Source organism: Chlorocebus sabaeus, chromosome 10 (assembly GCF_047675955.1).
Source record: "Chlorocebus sabaeus isolate Y175 chromosome 10, mChlSab1.0.hap1, whole genome shotgun sequence".
NCBI classification, from domain to species: Eukaryota; Metazoa; Chordata; class Mammalia; order Primates; family Cercopithecidae; genus Chlorocebus; species Chlorocebus sabaeus.
The window spans coordinates 84,134,182-84,155,939 of NC_132913.1; the positions used below are offsets into that span (position 1 = coordinate 84,134,182).

The 21,758-nt window shown below is 38.0% G+C and overlaps 1 protein-coding gene across 1 annotated transcript in view; it reads right to left on the reverse strand.

The window, feature by feature from the left end:
- PGAP1 (post-GPI attachment to proteins inositol deacylase 1) overlaps positions 1-11,836 on the reverse strand; it is an 80,711-nt gene extending 68,875 nt beyond the window's left edge. Inside the window, exons 1-3 of the mRNA XM_007965729.3 lie at positions 11,516-11,836; positions 5,074-5,227; positions 1,498-1,673 (exon numbers count right to left, since the gene is read on the reverse strand). Coding sequence (XP_007963920.1) covers positions 1,498-1,673; positions 5,074-5,227; positions 11,516-11,662 — 477 coding nt within the window. The 5' untranslated portion in view covers positions 11,663-11,836. The remainder of the gene's footprint in view (positions 1-1,497; positions 1,674-5,073; positions 5,228-11,515) is intronic.
- Positions 11,837-21,758: the final 9,922 nt, after the last annotated feature.

Here is a 21,758-nt window from a genome sequence, read left to right on the forward strand (position 1 = left end):
CTCTGAGTAGATCCTCCTACCTCAGCCTCCCAAGTAGCTGGGACTGCAAGTGTGCACCACCACGTCCAGCTAATACACTATATTTTCTTTTTTTGTAGACACAGGGTCTCACTATGTTGCTTAGGCTACAATGGTCAGTTCTTAATCCTCATCTTATTTGACCTATCAATAACATTTGACACAGTTGATCACTTCTTCCTTCTTTGAAATATTTAAGTTAGTTTCTTTGACAACAAACTCTCCTGGTTCTCCCTTTGCCTCACTGGCTCCTCCTTTTTAGTTTGTTTCTGGTTCCTTCTCATCTCTCCTCATTTCTTAAAACTGAAGTGACTCAGGCCTCAGCCCTTAGATCACTTCTCTTTCATAGTTTTGTTGAAATCATTGGTGATCTCTTCCAGTCTAGCAGCTTTAAGTGTATCTACACACTGTCAACCTCTCAGTAATTATCTCGAGACTGTACTCCTTCTCTTGAACTCTAGCCTTGAATTCCACCTGTACAGTAGCATACATGGAATGCCTAATGTGCATCTCAAACTGAATCTGTCTAAAACTAAACTCTTCATCTCCTCCATATCTGTTCCTCCTACACTCTTCCCTACCTCAGTTAATGGCAGTTCAATCTTTCCAGTTTAGCCAAAAAACTTGGGGTCATCCTTAACTCTTCTTTTCCTCTCACTTTGCCCTTCCACATCTGATCTGCCAGCAAATTGTACTACCTCAAACTTTAAGATTTACACCGATCTGACAATTTCTCATCACTTCAACTGCCACCACCTTGATTTAAACCACCACTATGTCTTGAACACACCCCACCACTTCCTCCTTAGCATGCCATTGTTTTATAGCTACTTTCCCTGTGCAGCATGGCATTCAAAGATTGAAAAACACACATTTTTAGAGCCCCTTTCTTTGTCTCACTGTCTTCTTTCTCATACTGCTTCAGCAGCCCCCAATTCCAATTCTCTGCTTTCTTTAGCTAAGTGATATCAATGTGCCCTGCTTGATCTCCTCTTACTTGCCCCATGGTCTGGAAAATGTTTTCGGGCAGAAATTCAGAGGAATCATGGAGCTCACTTCTTCCAGGGATCATAGTGCTTTGCGGCTCAATTGTCCAACATCTCAAAACAGGTGCTTCAGATATCTTGACTAGTTTTACAGTTGTTTACATATGCAGGTGGTCTACCCTAGTACCAGTTACTTAGTCATAGCTAAACATAGAAATATATACCAACGGTTTTTAGGTAATGCATTGCACTCGTAATTTATAAAGTTTTAAAAGGTTTTTCTTCCTGAATTCACCATAAGAAATGTTTCTTATAAATTTAAACTTCAAAACCATTATGGAGGGCAAGACAACAGACTCTCACAAAAAAATGTTTGTGCCTTCTCTGCTTCAACTTCCATATAAACAAATACATTATTTAAAATATATTGAATCCCTCTTTTAAAAGGTGCTGATAGGCTGCACCACTATTGATTTGCATACTTATCTCTCACCTTATAGAGTTTGAGAATTGTTTTAATACATTCATGTACAAACTTGGTCTGCTTCTGAAGACTTCCACCATACAGAGCCACCAGTTCTTCATTGAAGTTTACACTAAAGAAGTCAAAGTGGTACTTGAAGTCAATGTCCTCTGCTTTTCTAAGTGCAATGGAGCCAATAGAACGAACTGCAGAGGAAAAGAGTGAAGTGCACATTAAACAATATTTACAGGTTTCATCCATTCTTTCTTCAGAATTTCTTAGTAAATAACCTTATCCTGCATCACGAATATAAACCACCTATTTCAGGATGAAATTCATTAATAGTACCAATTTAGAACAAACTAATCTAGCAACTGTATGCCTTGAATGCAGTAAGTGTGACCTAAATATTTTTAAAATTAAATAAATAAAAAGCAAACAGATCACTCACTCTCTACCTTCTTTTCCTTTGGTAGGAGCAACAATGGCTAAAAAGGCAGGATTCTTTGAAGAATAAGACATATAAATTTTGCCACACTTACTGAGGATTTTGAGAATGACAAGGTTCCTACAAGAAATATCCATTCATCACCTGGTTTAGATATTCATGCTTCATTTGTCTTTTTCTCCTACACAGGACATCCAATCCATCAGTAAGCGCTTCCATGACATAGCTTCCAAATCTATCCCCAGTTGAAATTTCTCACCATTCTCACAACTATTGTCCTAATCCAAACACCACTATCTCTTATCTGAACTACTCTAACAGTTTCTTTACTGGTCTCCCTGCTTCTACTCTTTTTGTTCTTGTTGCTGTTTTGCAAATCTTTTTTAAAAATATATTATAAATTGCCTATATTAGGTAGCACAAAAATTGTAGCATATGGTTTAGCAAACAAAATACCTGTCTGCCATTTCATTTTGTAAAAACATATACTAGGGATACATTATAATCCACATATTATACAACTCACTATATAAAACTGTAAAATTCAATGGTTTTTAGTATATTTGCCATCTCTGGTATATATTGTACAATCATCTCTGAAATCTAACATTAGACATTTTTTAATCACTTCAAATACAAAACTCTGTGCCTACTGGCAGTCACTCTCCATTTCTTCACTCCTTCCAACCCCTAGGCCTAGCAAGCACTGATCTACTTCCTGTCTCTACGGGTTTGCCTATTTTGGACATCTCATATAATACGTGGCCGTTTGGAACTGGCTTCTTTCACATAGCATGATATTTTCAAGGTTCATTCATGTTGTAACATGTATCAGTCCTTCATTCCTGTTTTCTATTGAATAATATTCCATTATATGAATATGTCACATTTGATTCATCTATTCATCAGCTGATGACCATTTAAATTATTTCCATCTTTTGGTTATTATATGCTGCTATGAACATTTATATACAAGTTTTTGTGTGGGTATGTTTATTTTTCTTGGGTAGATGCCTAGGAGTGGAATTTTTGGGCCACATGATAGCTCTATGTTCAATATTCTGAGGAACTCCCAGTTTTCCTAAGTGGCTGCACATTCTGCATTTCCACCAACAATGTTTGAGGGTTCCAATTTCTCCACATCTTCACCAACACTTGTTGTTATCTGTCTTTTTTTATTACAACTATCCTAGGATGTATGAAGTACTATCTCATTTTTTATTTATAGTTCTCTGATGACTTATGATGTTTTAGTATCTTTCCTGCTTCCATTCTTGCCCTTCAAAGGAAATTCTCTTCATAGCGAAGCCAGAGCAACCTGTTTTTAAAAGTAAATCACACCTACCAGATTGTTTAAAAATTTAATATCTGACAATTCTCGTGTTGTAAAGGACGTGAAGCAAAAGAAGGTAAAATATACTGCTTTTAGGAATATAAATTAGCACAATCAGTAACGATTAAAAAGATACACATAACCTGTAACATGGAATTACACTCTTGGATATCTATCTTACAGAAGCACAGGTTTATGTGCTCCGGGAAACATATGGAGTGAAATTCATTATTTTTAATTGCCAATAAATGTAAACATTTATTCTGTCCAAAGACAGAAAGGACAAATCATGGTATAGTCTTACAACAGAATAATATAGAAAAAGGAAAATGAGTGAATCACAGCTCATACAACAACTTGGATGAATGTTAAAGATAATGCTGACTGAAAGAAGCCAGACACAAAATAATACATACTGAATGACTATATTCATATTACAAAATTTAAAAACAGCCTCAAATGAATAGATTGCATTAAAACTACAAAGAAAGTTAAGGAAATTACCATGTTAACATTAGGATTGTGATTATGTCAAGAAAGAGAAAAGGGAGTTTTAACCACGAAGGGGCACATAAGGCCTTTCCAGGTTGCTAGCAATCTACTTCTTGACTAGGGTTTTGATTTCATGGGTGTTCACTTTATAATAATTTGTAACCAAGTATCTATGTTCTATATGTTTCTCTGTATGTAATATTTCAAATACAAAGATTAATTTTAAAAATCAGATTCTATTTTTCTTACCCAAAGCTCTCCAACAGTTTCTCATTCAAAGTCTTTTCCACAGCTTACATGATATGGCCCATGGCTACTTTTCCATTCTTATCTCTTTTGTAACTTTTTCTAGTCACAGTAGCCTCAAATGCACAAAACATGTTCCTGCCTCAGGACCTTCCCTCAGTCGAGCCTCTCCTCAAATATCATCTCCTCATAATGGCCTTTCCTGACCACCTCATCTAAACTAGCCACTTCCTGACCCTTTTATCTTCTACCTCCTGAGTCTGTTTTTGTTTCTAGCTTTTAACATTACTGACATATTTGATGGCTGTCTTCCCAATAAGCATATAAATTTGATGAGAGAGGGACTTTGTCTTGATATGCTCTGGATCCCTGATACCTGGAATATGGCTTGGCTCATGGTAGATACCTGCAGATACGTGCTAGATGAATAAACATGGAAATAATTGCACATGTTGAAACAATTCTACTCTCATCACATAGCAATTCCAGCCCATTAAATAACAAAAAAGCAGGTTTTAGTTTAAAATGAAATTAATTCCAGATTACTTGGCTGTTATGCCAGAAATAACTACTATATCTCCAAGCCAACATCAATTTGGAATCTGTACATGTAACTTCCCTATCCTCACCTTTCTATGTTCCCCCGAGTACTTCCAAATCTCTCTCACTTAAATAACTCCAAAAGAAGAAAACTAATCTCTCTTGTCCTGCATAACATTAGCCACTGATTTACTTCCCTAATCAATGCTTAAGGTTCTGTTCTCTTTACCTTCCATTTCCAACATAAATGTATTTCCTCTGCTGATTCCCCAAGGGGTTCCCCTTTATCGTCTACTTATGCCATCCCACTCCAACTTATTCTTTGTATCCCTCTCTTAGCAAAGTGGTCTTCAATTTTTCTAAGTATTTCTCACATGTATTCTCTCTCAGAGAAAATGTCATATTTTGGTCTCTCTGTAAGCCCAACACAGTACTTCACACACAGCATGCATTTCATTTACTCTATTTGATTCACTAAGTATGGATATGATTCAAATTTTTGAGTTGAATTTTATAGCTTTCAAATTTTACTTCCAGTAAGACTTACCTTGCTTATAACTTCCAGCATTACCAGGAAGAAAGAGAACTGGAATACCCGTCAAAGGGAGAATTTTGTGTTCTTCAGCATATGATCCCTCTCCATAAAGATACAACTCATATGCGGGATAGCGTTTTGCCAGTTTCTTTGGAAGTTCTATTTTCTACATTAAAAAAAAAAATGTAGTTTCACTTCAGTCAGTTTTATTAATACAATTCAGCCTCACCATATGCAATTCCGAATTAAGGAAATTTGGAATAGTGCAATATAAAAATATTACTGATACTAAAACCACACTTCATACACAAAACAAGTTCTACTTGTAGTTTATTCATATAGAGAATCAGTCTTGAATTGTGTATATTTTGAACCATGCAGTCTTCAGGAAAACATAAAAGAGGACTACTTGAATTTCCAACCAATACAAATTACTCAAAATAGCCACTGACAATGGTATATGTCAACAAGCTACACGTTAACATAATTGGATAAGTATCAATTATACTTAGAAATGATAAAGGCTTTCCATCATCAAATCAATTCTTTTTTTCCATTTTTAACTATTTTGTAATGTTTCTCCTTTTACTCAGACCCAACAATACATTTCAGCTGTTATATTTTCAAAAGAAAGTAACTTGTTTTATAATGCAGCTTTCTGACTTCTCAATTTAATATGTTTTGGCCTACAATATGCTTAACAAATTAATCTTAACCTTATAGCCATGTCTTGGTCAAGACATGTACACTCTTCTTACCATAAACATTCCACTGAATTAGTATCTATTTCAGTTTTCATGGACCAGGTGCATGATTTGCTGGCAAACTTTAAACTACCCTACACTTCATATTATTGTATACCAATAATACAGCAGTTCACCTAACTACTGAGTCAGCAGTTCACCTACATTTTTTTTCAGCTTAGTACAAATTATCTCTTAATGTCATCCTCAAAGGTAGACATCTATAAAAGCGGTAGTAAAGTATACATACACCCTTTTGCTCCTTTTCTTTTTTTATTTTAAAGGAGAGAAACCATTAAGAACGAAGCCAATTACATTGGACAGTAATGTCTACTTATTTAGGTATACATAAATCTAGCAGTGCTGTACATGTGGTATGTGCTTGATAAAAGAATTTATGGAGTGAATTCCAAAACCTGTAAATGTTGCTAATGACTACTGAAACCCCTTGTTGTTCTAAAAAAAAAAAAAAATTCTGATCATTTGTGCACCTTCCTAAACATCCCTTTGTAAATGATCTATGCCAATAACATCACAGAAACATCTGCAGAGACTGTAAGCTTAACATACTAGCAATCTTAGTTATCTCCCCAAACACTCAAAATACAGAAATACTAACCCCACTATTCGTTTTATATTTGGTATATGTACTTCAATGCAAATTAGTCCCAATACTGATTGTGCACAGAATACAATCAAAAATGAAAATGACAAGATAGCTTACTTCTTTAGGTACAAATTAAACAAGAAGAAAACATAAGAGAACAAAGAAATAGTTTCTTATTTCCTCTCAATTTAGTACACCATTATTCTTTTAGTACAGTAGCTAAACAGAGTTTGGACTAGTCAAAAATTAACTCAAAAGAACAGGAAACTATCAAATATATCTAAAAAGAAATATTTAATTTTCTTGAGACAGAAAAGCAAGGAAAAATATACTTGATATATTTCATAAAATACTATTATGAAAGCAATTTTATAGTGAGAAAGAGTATTTTTTAAAATATGAATGTATACAGAGTTTCTAAAAAAGTATAGAGATGGACAAAGAAGGTAGAACAAAAAAAATAAGAGAGGAAGCAAGAATGGTGGGAGTTGTAGGCAAATGGCAAAACTCAATTTCCAGACAGAGTTCAAGTTGGAAGGGAAGAGCAAAGACCCAGAAGAGGTAATTGACCACATTGACAGAAAAAGCATAGGCATACAAAAAGGATGCTGATAAGAAAACAGAAGACGGTCAAGGGATTTAAAAGGAACATACTTATAGGAGCAGAACTCCAATATAAATTTTTTTATTCTATATAGTTTATTTTAAATGAGCAACCCCTCTACCATATTTAGATCAATTACCTTTACATTTAAATATTATCTCCACAATCCTGCCTCTGCTGTCCTCCTTCCTTGACTCTGCCTTAGTGCAGGTTCTTCTCATCTCTACATAAACTCTCTCAAAAGGTAAACATTCTAATAAACTCCCGAGTACTAGAAAAATGCTGATTCAAGAAACTAAAATATCTATTTTATGATATTATTTAATTGTAAACTTAAACTGAAAAATAAAGTTTGATTTCCATAATTAACCAAAAAGAAAAAAGATTTTGATCAAGATGCATACACACAGTTTTTAAGTTCACATAGTTTTTAAATTCTCACAAACAGCTCTCAGTCAGCCCTATTCTGCTCTCTACCCCCCATAAGAATAGCTCTAGGGGCTCCACTAGAGAAAAAAAAAAAAAAAAAAGACCTTAAGGACAACTGAATTTTTCAGACTTGTCTCTATCCTTGCCTTCTATAATCCATAGTTCATACTGCTAACACACACACACACACACACACACACACACACAACAAAGGCTTAAGAGACGTCCTTTAAAATCTGGTTTAATTATTCTTACCTACTGTTTTTTTTTTTTTTTTTTTTTTTTGAGACAGCGTGCCACTCTTGTTGCCCAGGCTGCAGTTCAGTGGCACAATCTCGGTTCACTGTAGCTTCGACTTCCCGGTCTCGAGTGATCCTCCAGTGATCCTCCCACCTCAGCCTCCTGAGTAGCTGGGACTACAGGTGGCACATGCCATGACGCTTGGCTAATTTTTTTTAGCAGAGACAGGGTTTCACCATGTTATCCAGGTTGGTCTTGAACTCCTGGGCTCAAGTGATCTGCCCGCCTTGGCCTCCCAAAGGATTACAAATCCCAAAGGATCCTCCCAAAGGATTACAGGTGTGAGCCACCTCATCCTGCCCTTACCTACTTTCTTATAACTTAGATATGACATGCTTTAAAATGTATTTTTAACATATTTTTGAATTCAAGATCCAAAAGGATATACATTGAAAAGGATCTCTCCTACCCATGGTCCTTCAGGCATCCAGTTGACCCTAGAAGGGTTATTAGTTTGTGTGTGCTTCTAGAAATATTTTACATATATACAAGCAAATGTGTTTATCAATTTTTTTTAGTTTTGACATAAATGATAATATAAATACTATTCATGCAATGTGTCCCAGTGCATTACCACCTTCACATATATTATTTATGCCTGCAACGTTCTTTCAGTACTTCATACACCCTCCATGTCCCAATTCACTTTGCATCTTCTCTAAAGCCTTTGAATACCCAAGACAAACTTGGATGCTCTCCTTTATATGAAAAGCTCTGTACATACTCTCTTATGGTGAAATTATAACACTCAGTACATTATACTGTAACTATGCACTACATGCCCATTTCCTCCATTGTATTTATCAAGACATAAAGACACAAGCTCTAATTCAGTTCTAATTCCCTTTCACCTACACCAAGTAGCTAGATAAACCTGGCAAAGACTAGTCATTCAGTAAATGACTTTCTACATAAGTAACAAAATATATGACTCATTTTATTTATTTATTTATTTATTTATTTATTTATTTATTTGAGACAGAGTCTCACTGTTGCCCCGCCTGGAGTGCAATGGTGCAATCTTGGCTCACTGCAACCTCTGCCTCCCAGGTTCAAGCAACTCTCCAGCCTCAGCCTCCTGAGTAGCTGGGACTACAGGCACACGCCAACATTTCCTTTCAGAGAGCAACTGTTAGGTTACACATACGAAGACAGCCAAACAAATCACTGTATGAGAGAAACAACTCAGATGTTTCTTCTAAAATTCTGCAATTTGCCTAAAACCAATTGCTACCAAATAAAGGTTTTGCCTTGCTGTCATAACAGGGCAAGAAGCTTTAAAGGATAAAGTATATTTTGCCTCGTAGGCTTTAGATATGGGTTCGTGAGATGTTCAATTAACTCTGAATAAGTGAATCTGGGAAAATCAGAGGTAGAAGATGAATAGAGATAACCAAACAATTTTAAATTCAAAATTCATTTTTGCAAAGAGTTTCAAATTTATGCTCCACTTTTAAAAAAAAATGGAGAATAAAATTGAATGTGTTTCAACTACCTTTCTATTTCTGCTGGCTAACTAAAGATGATGCAAATGAGCAGAAAAAAAGAAGAAAGGCATCAAAAAAGAAGAAAACCCAATGACTAGGACATCTCACATCTGGGTATCCAACCTGTGAACAATTAGAGAGCTGACTTATAAAATATAACTAAAGGTAAGCAAAATGTAAAATATCTTTAAAACATTTTTATTCATGGAAGCCATTCGGTTCTCAACAGAATGGCCTCATTTATCCAGAAATCTCACTATGTTCAAAATGACTCATTTTTATAGGCTGGTTTTAATTGCATGTGTAAGATAACATGACCTTTTTGTTATGCAAAACAAAAAGACTAAGAATACAATATAAATATTATCATGAATTAACACAGCTTTTTACATCATGAAAACCTGCTAAAAATCAAAAACTTCTGCCACTGCAATTATTACTGTATTAGCAAATTATTAATAGAAGCGTAAAACCCCCAAAAAGCAACTTAAACCAAAATAACTAAACCTAGACTACTCAACAACAACAAAAAACCGAAAGAGCTCTTTACCATTAGCTACACTAATTTTCCGTTTTTCCAGTCAATTTATGAGGCAGGAAATGCGTCTGTGAGATCCATATGCTTTGTTCCCAACACTAAGGAGAACAATTTCTACTTCTGTGAATATTAAAACAGCTTCAATAACTGTAGGAAATCTAAAAATAAATGGGAATTAGTAATGCATTGTTCCAAAATGATTTTAACCTAACTCTTCAATGCAGTACAAAACTAAAGTGACCTACATCAATCTACTGGGAATTTCCTAATTATTAAAACAAAAATAAGCAGGGAATTATAATAGCTCTATTTTCAGTTTTTTAAAATACTAAACTAAAAAGATTTGCTTAGAAACGAACAGAGAGGAGAGTAACATGTCAAAATCTTCTCCATCAATAGCATCCCTACCAAATGTTTCCACTCTCTTATCATAAATGCAAAACCAAGGTAAGGATCTAAACACAGATGAAATCTAAATTTACTAGAATTTTTCCCATGGGAAAGAATGCTCCTCAGCAATTTAAACCTTAAGTGGTCTTAAGATCAAAATAATAGCAGCGTAATCAAGTAATAGGCTTCCTCCATAATGACTTGTACAGAGAAGCAATCAGGACTTGCATCCTTCACCCCCCCCCAAAAAACTGCTGTGATTTTAAGAGTATACTAAAAATGCATTTTATCAATATGTGTTATAGTGCATATACATTTTATGGTAGGGAATTATTATTATAATAGGTAGTCCATAATTAAGAGATGCACTTAGAAATAAAATAATCATTCGGAAAAAATCTCTTAGGACAGCGGTGTAATTTGTCTGCGCCTTTTTTTACAGCTAGTCATGAATGAAATTCTAGATTTCTACTATGCCGAACTAACGAAGCCATTGATTGAAAACATTCAAAATGGCATGGAAGCGGTGGGGGTGGAGAGAGAAGGGTAGGGTCTCTCTTAAACTCCGAACCCAGCGAGAAAACAAAAACAGCACCATGAAATAGATTTTGTATGCAACTATTAAGAGGCTCGGCTGCGAGAGACATGCATAAACACAGGTATGCACACACACACAGGCAAGCCCACACACGCACGGCCTCTTAACCTGCAAAATAAGGGGATCTGCAACATCTTTCCAAGAGGGAATCTAGTTTCCAATTTAATGACTCGCCAGCTTACCCGTAGGCAAAACCCTGGAGTCTCTAAAAACAGCCTTGGGAACTATCTAGCCAATATACACTCCGCAGACGCTCGGTTCCTTTCTAGAAATGCGAAATCTGACGCGCGAATCACTGGGCGCGAGGGGAAGAATTTAGGCGCGTGGGAAGCAAAGGAAGGTCCTGGGGCACGGGTCAAAGCAAGAACGCGAGAGGGATGGAGCTTGGGTTTAGGGAGCAGGGTTGAGGCTGCCTCTCTGGGCATAAAGGGGGCTGGGCCCGACCAGTCAGAAGAGCTTGTGCCCAGGATTTGGGGCTGGGGAGGCGGAGGGACAGCGGAGTAACTACGAGGACGACCACGAGCATGCTCTCGGGAAATCGTCTAACAAACACCCCGCCGTGAAGAAAGGACACAAAGGGTAGGTGACGGGGGCAGGAAGAGGATGCAGAGTCTCCCTGGGCGGAGAAAACAGAGGCAAGGACGGGACAGGGGGCCCGCGAGGCGCAGAGAGCCAAGGCAGGACGACCCCACAGAAGGAAAAAGGCACCAGGGGCCAGAGTCTTGGAGCGCCGGACTGAGGAGAGCGCAGAACCTTACCTGATACTCCGGGTACTCAAACATGTAGCTCATACTGCACTTATTCTCCTCGAAGCCGAAGAAGACATCCCACAGCCCCAGGGTTGCCAGGAAGACCATGAAGACATAAAACGCCAGGTTCCAGAGATTGACTGAGTGAAGAAACATGGTGCCGCCGCCACCGCCGCCGCCCCCTCTACCTCCGCCTCCGCCGAGGGGCCCCAAGCCCGGACTGAGCGAGCCAGAGGCTGTCCGACCGCCAGCCCCGGAGCCGAGCCCCAGCCGCGCGCGCCTGCGCTGCTGCCCGGCCTGCCCGCACACCAGCCGCGCAGTGCGCCTGCGCGCACCAGGTCCGCGGCGCCTCTGGCCTGGCGACTACCAGAGCCGAGGGAGGAGTAGGTGTTGCCGCGGGAGCGCGGATCTGAGGGGAAAGAGGAAGAGCGAGAAAGCTGGGTGGGCTGGGTTGGAGGGTGAGGGGAAAAAAGGAAAGTGGGGAGGGAAAGGCGCGAGGAGTGGCTGGCAGGAGGGAAAGAAGAGAGAGAGAGGAGGCATCCAGAGGGGGATGGGCGGAGCGCGGCAACCCTGGAGACAAGCAGGGGGATTGGGCAGGAGGCGGGTGTCAGATGAGTGAATCTGGGGGAGGGGGCTAGAGCCCAGAGCCCAGAGGCGATTAAGGACCGTGAGCGGACCGAGAAAGGGGAGGAGGACTTAAAAGCCCAAGGGTCATCAGCTGTCACCTCGCAAACGCCTCTCCCTGCGGCAGTTTAAAAATCCTTCCCGTTCAATTTTGAAATGCCTCAGGCCTCCGCAATTTCGCTTTTCCCAACGGTAATAGAGGACTCTCACAGCTCTCTGGAGCAGCTAGCTTGAAGAGGGAACAAATGGCTTTATTTTCCCTCTTCCACCGCCTACTTGGGCCCAGTAGGTAACAGCAATTAAAAGCAGCGGCTCGAAAAAAAAAAAAAAAAAAAAAAACCCGCAGGCCGACGAGATTCTGCTCTCGGTATCAGATGAAAGCCTGAATCACAAAAAGCATCGTTAGTCCTTAAAAAATGTTACCAAAATATCCATTAGCACTGACGTCCCCAACAGGTATCTGCGTAATCAGTTAGATGCTGACTCGCCTTGCTCTCCAGAACCTTCACCTCTTGGGGAATGGGTTCCACGTTAACTGGAGGAAGCAATTTCGTCCAGCTTCCATTCAAACTCGCAAGTGATTTAATTCGTTTTGAAGAATTTCGGTTTTGTTTTGTTCAAAGGAGGAGGTTTTTTTAAAAAAAAAGTAGCTCGAAATCAATCACGTATAGCAGCTTCAAAACGCTACAATGTTAGGAAAAAGACGATCACTCTTTAAAGCTGACTCAACCGTAGATGGTATGTGTGTGTGAATAGCTAACCACAGGATTCTTAGAATGGTCTTTGGCACTAACTGAATTTCATTGAACTTGGGCTGATTTTCTGGTATATTTTCCGTGCAGAGGAAGTCTGGCTACAATACATAAAATCAAAGAATTTTAAAACCAAAAAGAAGCTTATAGTTTATCTTGTGCAACACCCTGACATTCAGATTACAAAACTTTGAAGGAGAAGTGGAGTGATCCTGAAAATCAAGATATTCTTTACTCTACACAGAAACAGTTGCAAGTCTAAACAAACACAGCTAGCTACGGAATGTGGAGTATGGATGGAGAAAGACAGAAATGGGAAAATGCAGAAGCAGTCTTCTTTTTTGTAAGGAGATAAGTCTGGAAGGACCAGGATAACAGGGGAGCTGTGGGTGGTACTGAGGAGGGCAGTTGTTAAGTAATATGTCGTTGAAATGTGTCGTGTATGAGGTTTTTGTTTGTTTGTTTGTTTTGTTTCGAGGCCGAGTCTTGCTCTCGCCCAGGCTGGAGTACAGTGGCGCGGTATCGGCTTACTGCAGCCTCTGCTTCCTGGGTTCAAGAGATCCCCGTGCTTCAGCCTCCTGAGTAGCTGGGATTATAGGTGTGCACCACCACGCCTGGCTAATTTTTTTTTTTTTTGAGATGGAGTCTTGCTCTGTTGTCCAGGCTGGAGTGCAGTGGTGCAATCTCAGCTAACTGCAACCTCCACCTCCCGGGTTCAAGCAATTCTCGTGCCTCAGCCTCCTGAGTAGCTGGGATTACAGGCACACACCATCATGCCCGGCTAATTTTTTATTTTTAGTAGAGATGGGATTTCACCATGTTAGCCAGGCTGGTCTCAAACTCCTGACCTTGTGATCCACCCACCTCATCCTCCCAAAGTACTGGGATTACAGGCGTGAGCCACTGTGCCTGGCTTAACTTTTTATATTTTCAGTAGAGAAGGCATTTTGCTATGTTGGCTAGGCTGGTCTCAAACTTCTGTCCTCAAGTGATCCACCTGCTTCGGCTTCCCAAAGTGCTGGGATTACAGATGTGAACCACGACACCCAGCCTGAAGTTCTTTATGAGTTGGTGATTTCACTTGGGAATGTCATGTCTGTTATATTCTGTTAATAGGTATAGGGTGTGTTAAATTTGTAAAATTACACCAACCTGACTGGATTGTCAAGAAGAACCCATTTTGATTGCAAGATGTTAAGAGATAAATGTGATAAAGAGGAATATATACTGTAGGGTTTTGACATTGTTGACCATAAAAGAGAATGCATTTGGGGTTTGGAATGGAATTAGCAGTGAGTGCGGAGGATTACAAATCATTTGGGGAAGGCTTTAAGTTATAGATAAAAAGGGGGGAATACATTGAGTCTGGGTGCTAAAGAACATCATGGGCAGAATGTCTCCTCTTTATTTCTCCCAGCATGTTATGAGCAGTATTATGATAAATAAACCCAGGGTGAATCCATACTCTCTCATCTCTATCTCAGTGCTTCTTAGAGTTAATGTGCATGTGAATCACTTGGAGATTTTGTTAAAAAGCAGATACTGGGCCAGGCACAGTAGCTCACGCTTGTAATCCCAGCACTTGAGGAGGCCGAGGTGGGCAGATCACGAGGTCAGTAGTTTGAGACCATCCTGGCCAGCATGGTGAAACCCCGTCTCTACTAAAAATACAAAGAATTAGCCAGGCATGGTGGTGCACACCTATAGTCTCAGCTACTTGTGAGGTTGAGGCAGGAGAATCACTTGAATGCAAGAGGTGGAGCTTGCAGTGAGCTGAGATCCCACCACTGCACTCCAGCCTGGGCGATAGAGCGAGACTCTGTCCAAAAAAAAAAAGGAAGCAGCAGCAGATTCTGATTTAATAGTTCTGGGGTAAGACCCAAAATCCTGCATTTCTGACAAACTCCCAGGTGATGCCAATGATACTGGTCAGTGGACTACACTTTGAATAGCATGGACCTGTACTGCCTGAGGACTCTGTTCTATGGAGAAATCCCTGAACTCCAAGATGACAGAGCTTCCTATTTTGGTGGCTTTCATGGGTTGTGGCAACTAGCTGCATTGACTGTTTACTCAGAAAGGAGTGGGAGAGAGAGTCAATGGATTCTTCATGTTTGTAATCTTTCTATCCTATTTTTTTACTGTCTTTTTTTCTATCCATCATTATCCACTTCTAACTTTACTTTTATATTCAACCTAACCCTGCTGAGCATCACTTCAACCACCCTCTGCCAGAGCTGTCAACTATCTTGACTGCTTGTCTTTCTACCCCACTCTACTTCCAAACTTCCAACCTTGGGACAATATAATCTGGCTCTGAGCTCTGACACTACTGTATCTGACTACTCCTAGAGAAAATGACACAGTCATTTGAATTACTCTTCAAAAATACTTGGCCAGGCACAGGGCTCATGCCTGTAATCCTAGCACTTTGAGAGGCCAAGGAGGGTGGATTGCCTGAGCTCAGGAGTTCGAGACCAGCCTGGCCAATATGGTGAAACCCCATCTCTACCAAAAATACAAAAATTAGCCAGGTGTGGTGGCGCATGCCTGTAATCCCAACTACTGGGAAGGCTGAGGCAGGAGAATTGCTTGAACCTGGGAGCAGAGGTTGTGGTGAGCCGAGATTTCACCACTTCACTCCAGCCTGGACAACAAATGGAATGAGACTCTGTCTCAAAAAATAATTGTATTTGTTTCTGGTCACCATCTTCCTCTCCTATATTGCAGATCACCACTTTTTAAGTGCCCTGCCACTTTTTAAGCTCCCTACATTTTTTCTTCCTTCTTTTAGTAGATTTTTAGTACAGAAATTTATCTTCATATTCCAGAGATAATTTTGATTTTCAGATGCATATTGCTTGAGCTCCTCAGTCCTAATTCAGTTAATACATCTAAAGTGTTTGGCACAGTGACCGGCATATAGTAAGCATTATCATGGTACTTTGATATCCTTAGAGGACATAAAAAGCAAATCTCTCTAGCTGTGCTTTATGTTCCCATCTCCTGCTCCTTTCTTTTCAGGAAGTTAGTTCTATCACATTAAGGTCTCTATCAATCGCTCCCTTTCTGTCCTCACTCCCCAAAGCATATAAATATGCGTGTTTTTTTTTCTTTCAAAAATCTTCCCTGTAGCTCTCACTTGTAGCTCTTCTCATCTCAGTCAAGATCCTAAAGATGTGATCAATACTTATGTCCAATTCCTCATCTCCCATTCATGTCTCAGCTACACTGTAATTTTTGCCCCCCTCACACCCCATGAAACTTTTCTTACAAAAGTAACCATTGACCTAATTACCAAATCCAGTTGACACTTTTCAGTCTTACTTGATCCTTCTACTACATTTGCCACTTCTTTCTTAAAACACTGCCCTCCATTGTTTTCTATAACATCATTTTTCACTGGTTTTCTACTGTTGATGTAGCCTCTGAATCTCCATCTCATGTGACTTACTTTTTTTACTTATCCCTTACATTTTATTAATCCCATGATTTTATTCCCAGTCATCATTCTACTTTCCAACATAAAATCCTTCAGTGGCCCCTCAGAGCCTGAACTGTAGTCAGGATTCTTTTGGTTGCAGGAACACAGACTAACTCCAGTTAAAACGGGGATTTTTTTTTTAGGGTAAAAAGGAACTTGGGAATCCACAATAAGCTGACAAGTCAGTACACACGCTGACTTCAGGGTTACACAGTTCCCTCGTGGCCACTCCCAACCCCAAATCTAACCAATCTTTTAGCTTGTCACTACTGATTAGAACTCCTCTTGTCAATTTAGATCCAAATCCTGCTTTGGAGGTTGGAAGGTGAGATATCTCTCATTGGTCTAGGTGATTCTTTTGAACTAGGACTTACAGAGCAAAGACTATTAAATAAAGATTTTGAGTAAATAGAACTAGAAAGGTAAATGGGAGCCAAAACTAGTAAACAGAGTAGAAAAAGGAATATGAGTTTTATACAATAGGCAAGTGGAAGCTACTGAAATGGGAAGTATTCAGAGCTGATTATTCAGGAAGATTCAGCTTACAACGATGTCCAGCTGGACTGTAAGGCATAGAGTCTCTAATTCAGACCAACAAGAACTGTGTATTTAGTCCAGGTAGAAGGATAAAAGAAAAGGAGTTTTTGTTATTCTTCATTATAAAGAACTATAAAGAATTTTGGTTAACGAATGAAGAACAGGTCAGTCAGCTAAAATGGAAAGGCTCCCAAGATTATATCATTAAGGGAAAGAACAAGGTGCAGAACAGTATATATGTATGTTGTCTTTGGTGTGAGAAAGAGAAATACTGGAAGGAAAATGAAAGTAAGTGTTACCTAGAGGCAGAGGAAATGAGGTGAAAGGGACAGGAGTTAAAATTTCTCCATGGATTTTTTTGTATGTGTGTGTGCTATGGTTTGAAAGTGTCATAAAGTGTATGTGTTAGGAGGATGGGGCATAATAAGATGTGATTTGGGTCATGAAGGCAGGTCCTTCATGGATGGATTAATGTTACTATCAAAGGAGCAGGTTAGTTATTGTGTGAGTGGGTTATTATAAAGCAGGTTTGGCCCCTGGTACCTCTGTCTGTCTTGTGTACTCGCTTCTGCCTTCCATCTTCCACCCATAGGATGACCCTCTCCAGATGCCAGCTCTTGGACTTCCTAGCCTCCAAACTCAAATAAACCTATTCTTTATAAATTAATTACTACACAGCCGGTAATACAGCAGCAGAACATGGACTGTTACCTCCCTATATATCTTTTGACTTTGAACCATAAAAGTACAGTAGTCAGTAGAAAATAAAATAATTTAAAAGCAATTCTATAATTGAAAATGGAAACAATAAATTTAACTATAACAAATACTTGTGATAAAACTATTGTTAGGAATGAAGATTTTCCAGTGCCAGAGAATAAAGATGCATTAAAAATCAAAGAAAAGTTTTCAAAGTTGATACAGCCCAAGTGTCTTATAGGTAGTAGGCTGAGGAATAAAGACTACCTATTCAAAAGGACAATAAGAAGAAAGGAATTTTGTATGATGGGGATAATCAGAGGTAATCTCTTGGGGATAATCATCCTCATCATACAAAAAATGTAGGACTGTAAGGGAAACATTTAGGAAACAAAATTGTATATATAGTTATTCTCAACTATATAAAATGCATAGAAAAATGTCTTCAGGGAATATGAAAAAATGTTAACACTATTTACCTCTTGGTAATGAGATTATGAATGATCATTTCAGCCTTCTTTTAATTTTTTCTCTACTTTCCAAAATTGTTTCAATACAGTTTTAATCAAAACTATTTAATCACTATTACTAATGTAATCACTATACCAAATAAATTGAAATTTGGTTCAGATATGTTTACAGTTGTGTTTGGGTTTTTGGTTTTTGTTTTTGTTTTTTTGGTGGTGGTGGTGGTGGTAGTGGTTTTTTGGTTTTTTTTGTTTGTTTGTTTGTTTGTTTGTTTGTTTTTTGAGTCAGGTTCTCACTCTGTCACCTAGGCTGGAGTGTAACAACATGGCCATGGCTCACTGCAGCCTCGACTTCCTGGGCTCAGGTGATTCTCTCATCTCAGCCTCGAGTAGCTGGGACTACAGGCGTACACCACCACACCTGGATTATTTTATTTTATTTTATTTTATTTTGTAGAGGCAGGGTTTCGCCATGTTTCCCAGGCTGGTCTCGAACTCCTGAGCTCAAGAGTTCTGCTTGCCTCAGCCTCCCAAAGTGCTGGGATTATAGACTTGAGCCACTGCACCCCTCCTACAGCCATATAACATGTTATATTAAAAGTTTTAAAATATATGTCATTATATGATACATTAAAATATCTTAAAATGTATAGATACTTCATAATGTTTAACTTATTATGATTTTGTATTTAGCATTTGAGAAGAGAATTTCCTGATTTAGTGGGAGAATAGCCAGTTACATATCACTTTTGGCACCTTTCTTACATTTGGATAGTGACAAGAGAGAAAGCCTACAAATTGGTTATAGCATTTGCATTGTAATGTCCATCGCTTCTTATATTTTATTCCTCCATGCATAGTTCATTTTCACTTTTGCTTAATTAGATCCTTTGGTAGTTCTTTCAAGAAGGGTTTATGGGTAAACTCTCCTAAAATATGTACGCCTGAAAATGTTATTATTTCACCCTTCTGTGATAATTTAGTTGCGTATAAAATTCTGGATAGATGGTTCATTTCCCTCAGTACTTTGAAGATAGTTTTCTATTGTTTTCTGACATCTGTTGTTGCTGATAAAAAGTCTATTCACAGTCGGATTGCTATTTTGTGTGTGTGTGTGTGTGGAAAACTGCCTTTCCATCTCTGGTCATTCGGAAGATTTTTACTGACATTCTGTAGTTTTCAATATGATGTATGAAAAAGAGGAAATACTTAACTGTTTGGGGGAAAGGGACCCTGGAGAAGAGTTAATTATGTACACAATGTTGTAATCGGGACTCAGTGAGTACTTGTTGGAATATTGAGTGAATGAATTTATGGATAGATAGATGGCTGCAGCTGAAAGAATTGAGAGGGTGATCTTCCACAATTCAAGGTACCGAGAGGCTTTTTGATCATTCTTCAGGTAATGTTTGCTTCTGACACTTTCTGAAAAGCAGGCAGCTTCATAGTTCACTGAAAACTTACATAAGGTGTTAAGGCCATGTTTAGCAATTCTTTTATTTACATACATGTTCATATGTTTTTATTTCTTATAGTGTGTATCTCATTTTTAAACAATAGATGAGTTCCTAAGAATTATATGAAATAACAATATTTTTAAATTGAAACCTCAGTGAAGATATAATGAGTATTGGATGAGGAGATATGAGTTCTAGAACTTTCAATTCTGCCAAGCAGGTATGATTTGAGGCAAGTTCCTCTATTTCTCTAGGCCTCATTTTTTTCATATGTAAAATGAAGGTATTTGACAAATGATTTCTGAAAGTTTATGACTTATATTTTAAATGAATCAAAGCTATTTAAACTTTAGTTAATGTAACCTTTCATAAAGGAAAATATCATATTAAAATCATTTGACAATCATCCCTCAACTGAAATATTTAGTAAATTCATTAGAATATTAGTTTCTTGGAAAACCTTTTACATTTACTCATTTTATTTACTGGAGGCAAAGACTATTTTCTTAGCACAGAGTAACCACCTTCATATTACCTAGATTTTATACACAGGAAGAAGGAATCATGCAGTCTGGTATGGAAATCTAGTTGTTTTCTAAAACTAATTTCACTAAATTATGCTGATCTCAGTGCCCTACCCTCACACTATAGGTTTTTAAAATAAGCTTTATTTTATTCTTTTCCTTTAAAAAAAAGTCCCAAATATGTAGTAGATTGACTCTTAGAAGCTTACATTTATTCCACTCAATTGCTTTAAAGCTTTTTCTCAAACTTGTTAGTTATACCTCCTAGTGCCTTATATATAATAGGCATTCAATAAATATTTGTTTTTAACTTATTTGAAAATAAGCCAGATTCTACAAAGTAGAATACAGAGTACAATAATAAAACCTCACCTTTTCTTTGATGCTTCAAAGCTTAAAAAGAAAATAAGAAAATATAATGCTAGCAACTCTGTGGCTGCCAGCTCTGTTTCCAAGGAAACAGAGAGTAGATCATCAAAAACCAAATAAGAATTTTCAACCTGATTACCCTTTTTTCACTAGTTCAGTCTCCATTGCTATATAATGAAAGGCAATATAACATCAGCCTTGCAATTCAGATTTTTAATTCTGTTTATGCCGTCTCCCACTATTAAAACCAGCCAAAAAATTAATCTCTTGGATTGAATGCATGTTTGCTTGTAGGGAACTAAACTCCTTCACAAGGATGAAGACTACCTTGTGAATATAAAGCACTATGTATATGTACTGAATAATCTAATATGTATCCATCTCTAAACTGTCAAATGTTTACATTATGGAATCTCAGATTTTATATTTCTTGAGAATAATATAAAAAAGTAGTGGGAATTTGTAACTAAAGGATAAATACTTCCAAAATGAGGCCGAGCACGGTGGCTAACACTTGTAATCCCAGCACTTTGGGAGGCTGAGGCAGGCAGATCACCTGAGGTCAGGAGTTTGAGACCAGCCTGGCCAACATGGTGAAACCCCATCTCTACTAAAAATACAAAAATTACCTGGGCATGGTGGCAGGTACCTATAATCCCAGCTACATGGGAGACTGAGGTAGGAGAATCACTTGAACCTAGGAGGCAGAGGTTGCAGTGAGCTGAGATTGTGCCATTACACCCTAGCCTGAATGACAAGAGCAAGACTCCGCCTCAAAAAAAAAAAAAAAACAAAAACCTTCTAAAATGAAATATTTTGTTTAAAGAGATTTAAAAAAGGAGGAGGGACTTGATGCAAAAAGGATAGGAAGGAGTCAAGGAGAAATAATTGGATTTTCATTCAAAAGAGCAAAATACCGCTATAACATTGTTCTCTGTTCCACATATTTATACCTACTGTGGATAAAATTATGATCCTGAAAAACAACAGCCATAGATAACAAAATCTTAACTTAGCATTATTATATTACCTAGTAGTGTTACGTTTCATAAGGGCAATATTCTTCTATTGGAAAATTTTAGTTAAAGTCAGAGGATTTTCTTTGGGGTGAAATGCTCAATCAAAATTTGTTTTAATGGAAATACAATTTAATAGGCTTTAGATGACATAATTTCATATAATGAATATAGAAATTCAGATAATAGCTTTAAAGGGAAAGAATGATTAATTCTTTGGAATTAATTATTTGGAATTCTTTCTTATGTCTGTTTTATGTTTATGTACCTATTTCCCCCCCCAAAAGAATTCAAATTTTTCAAAGGCATAAGCTGTGCAAGAC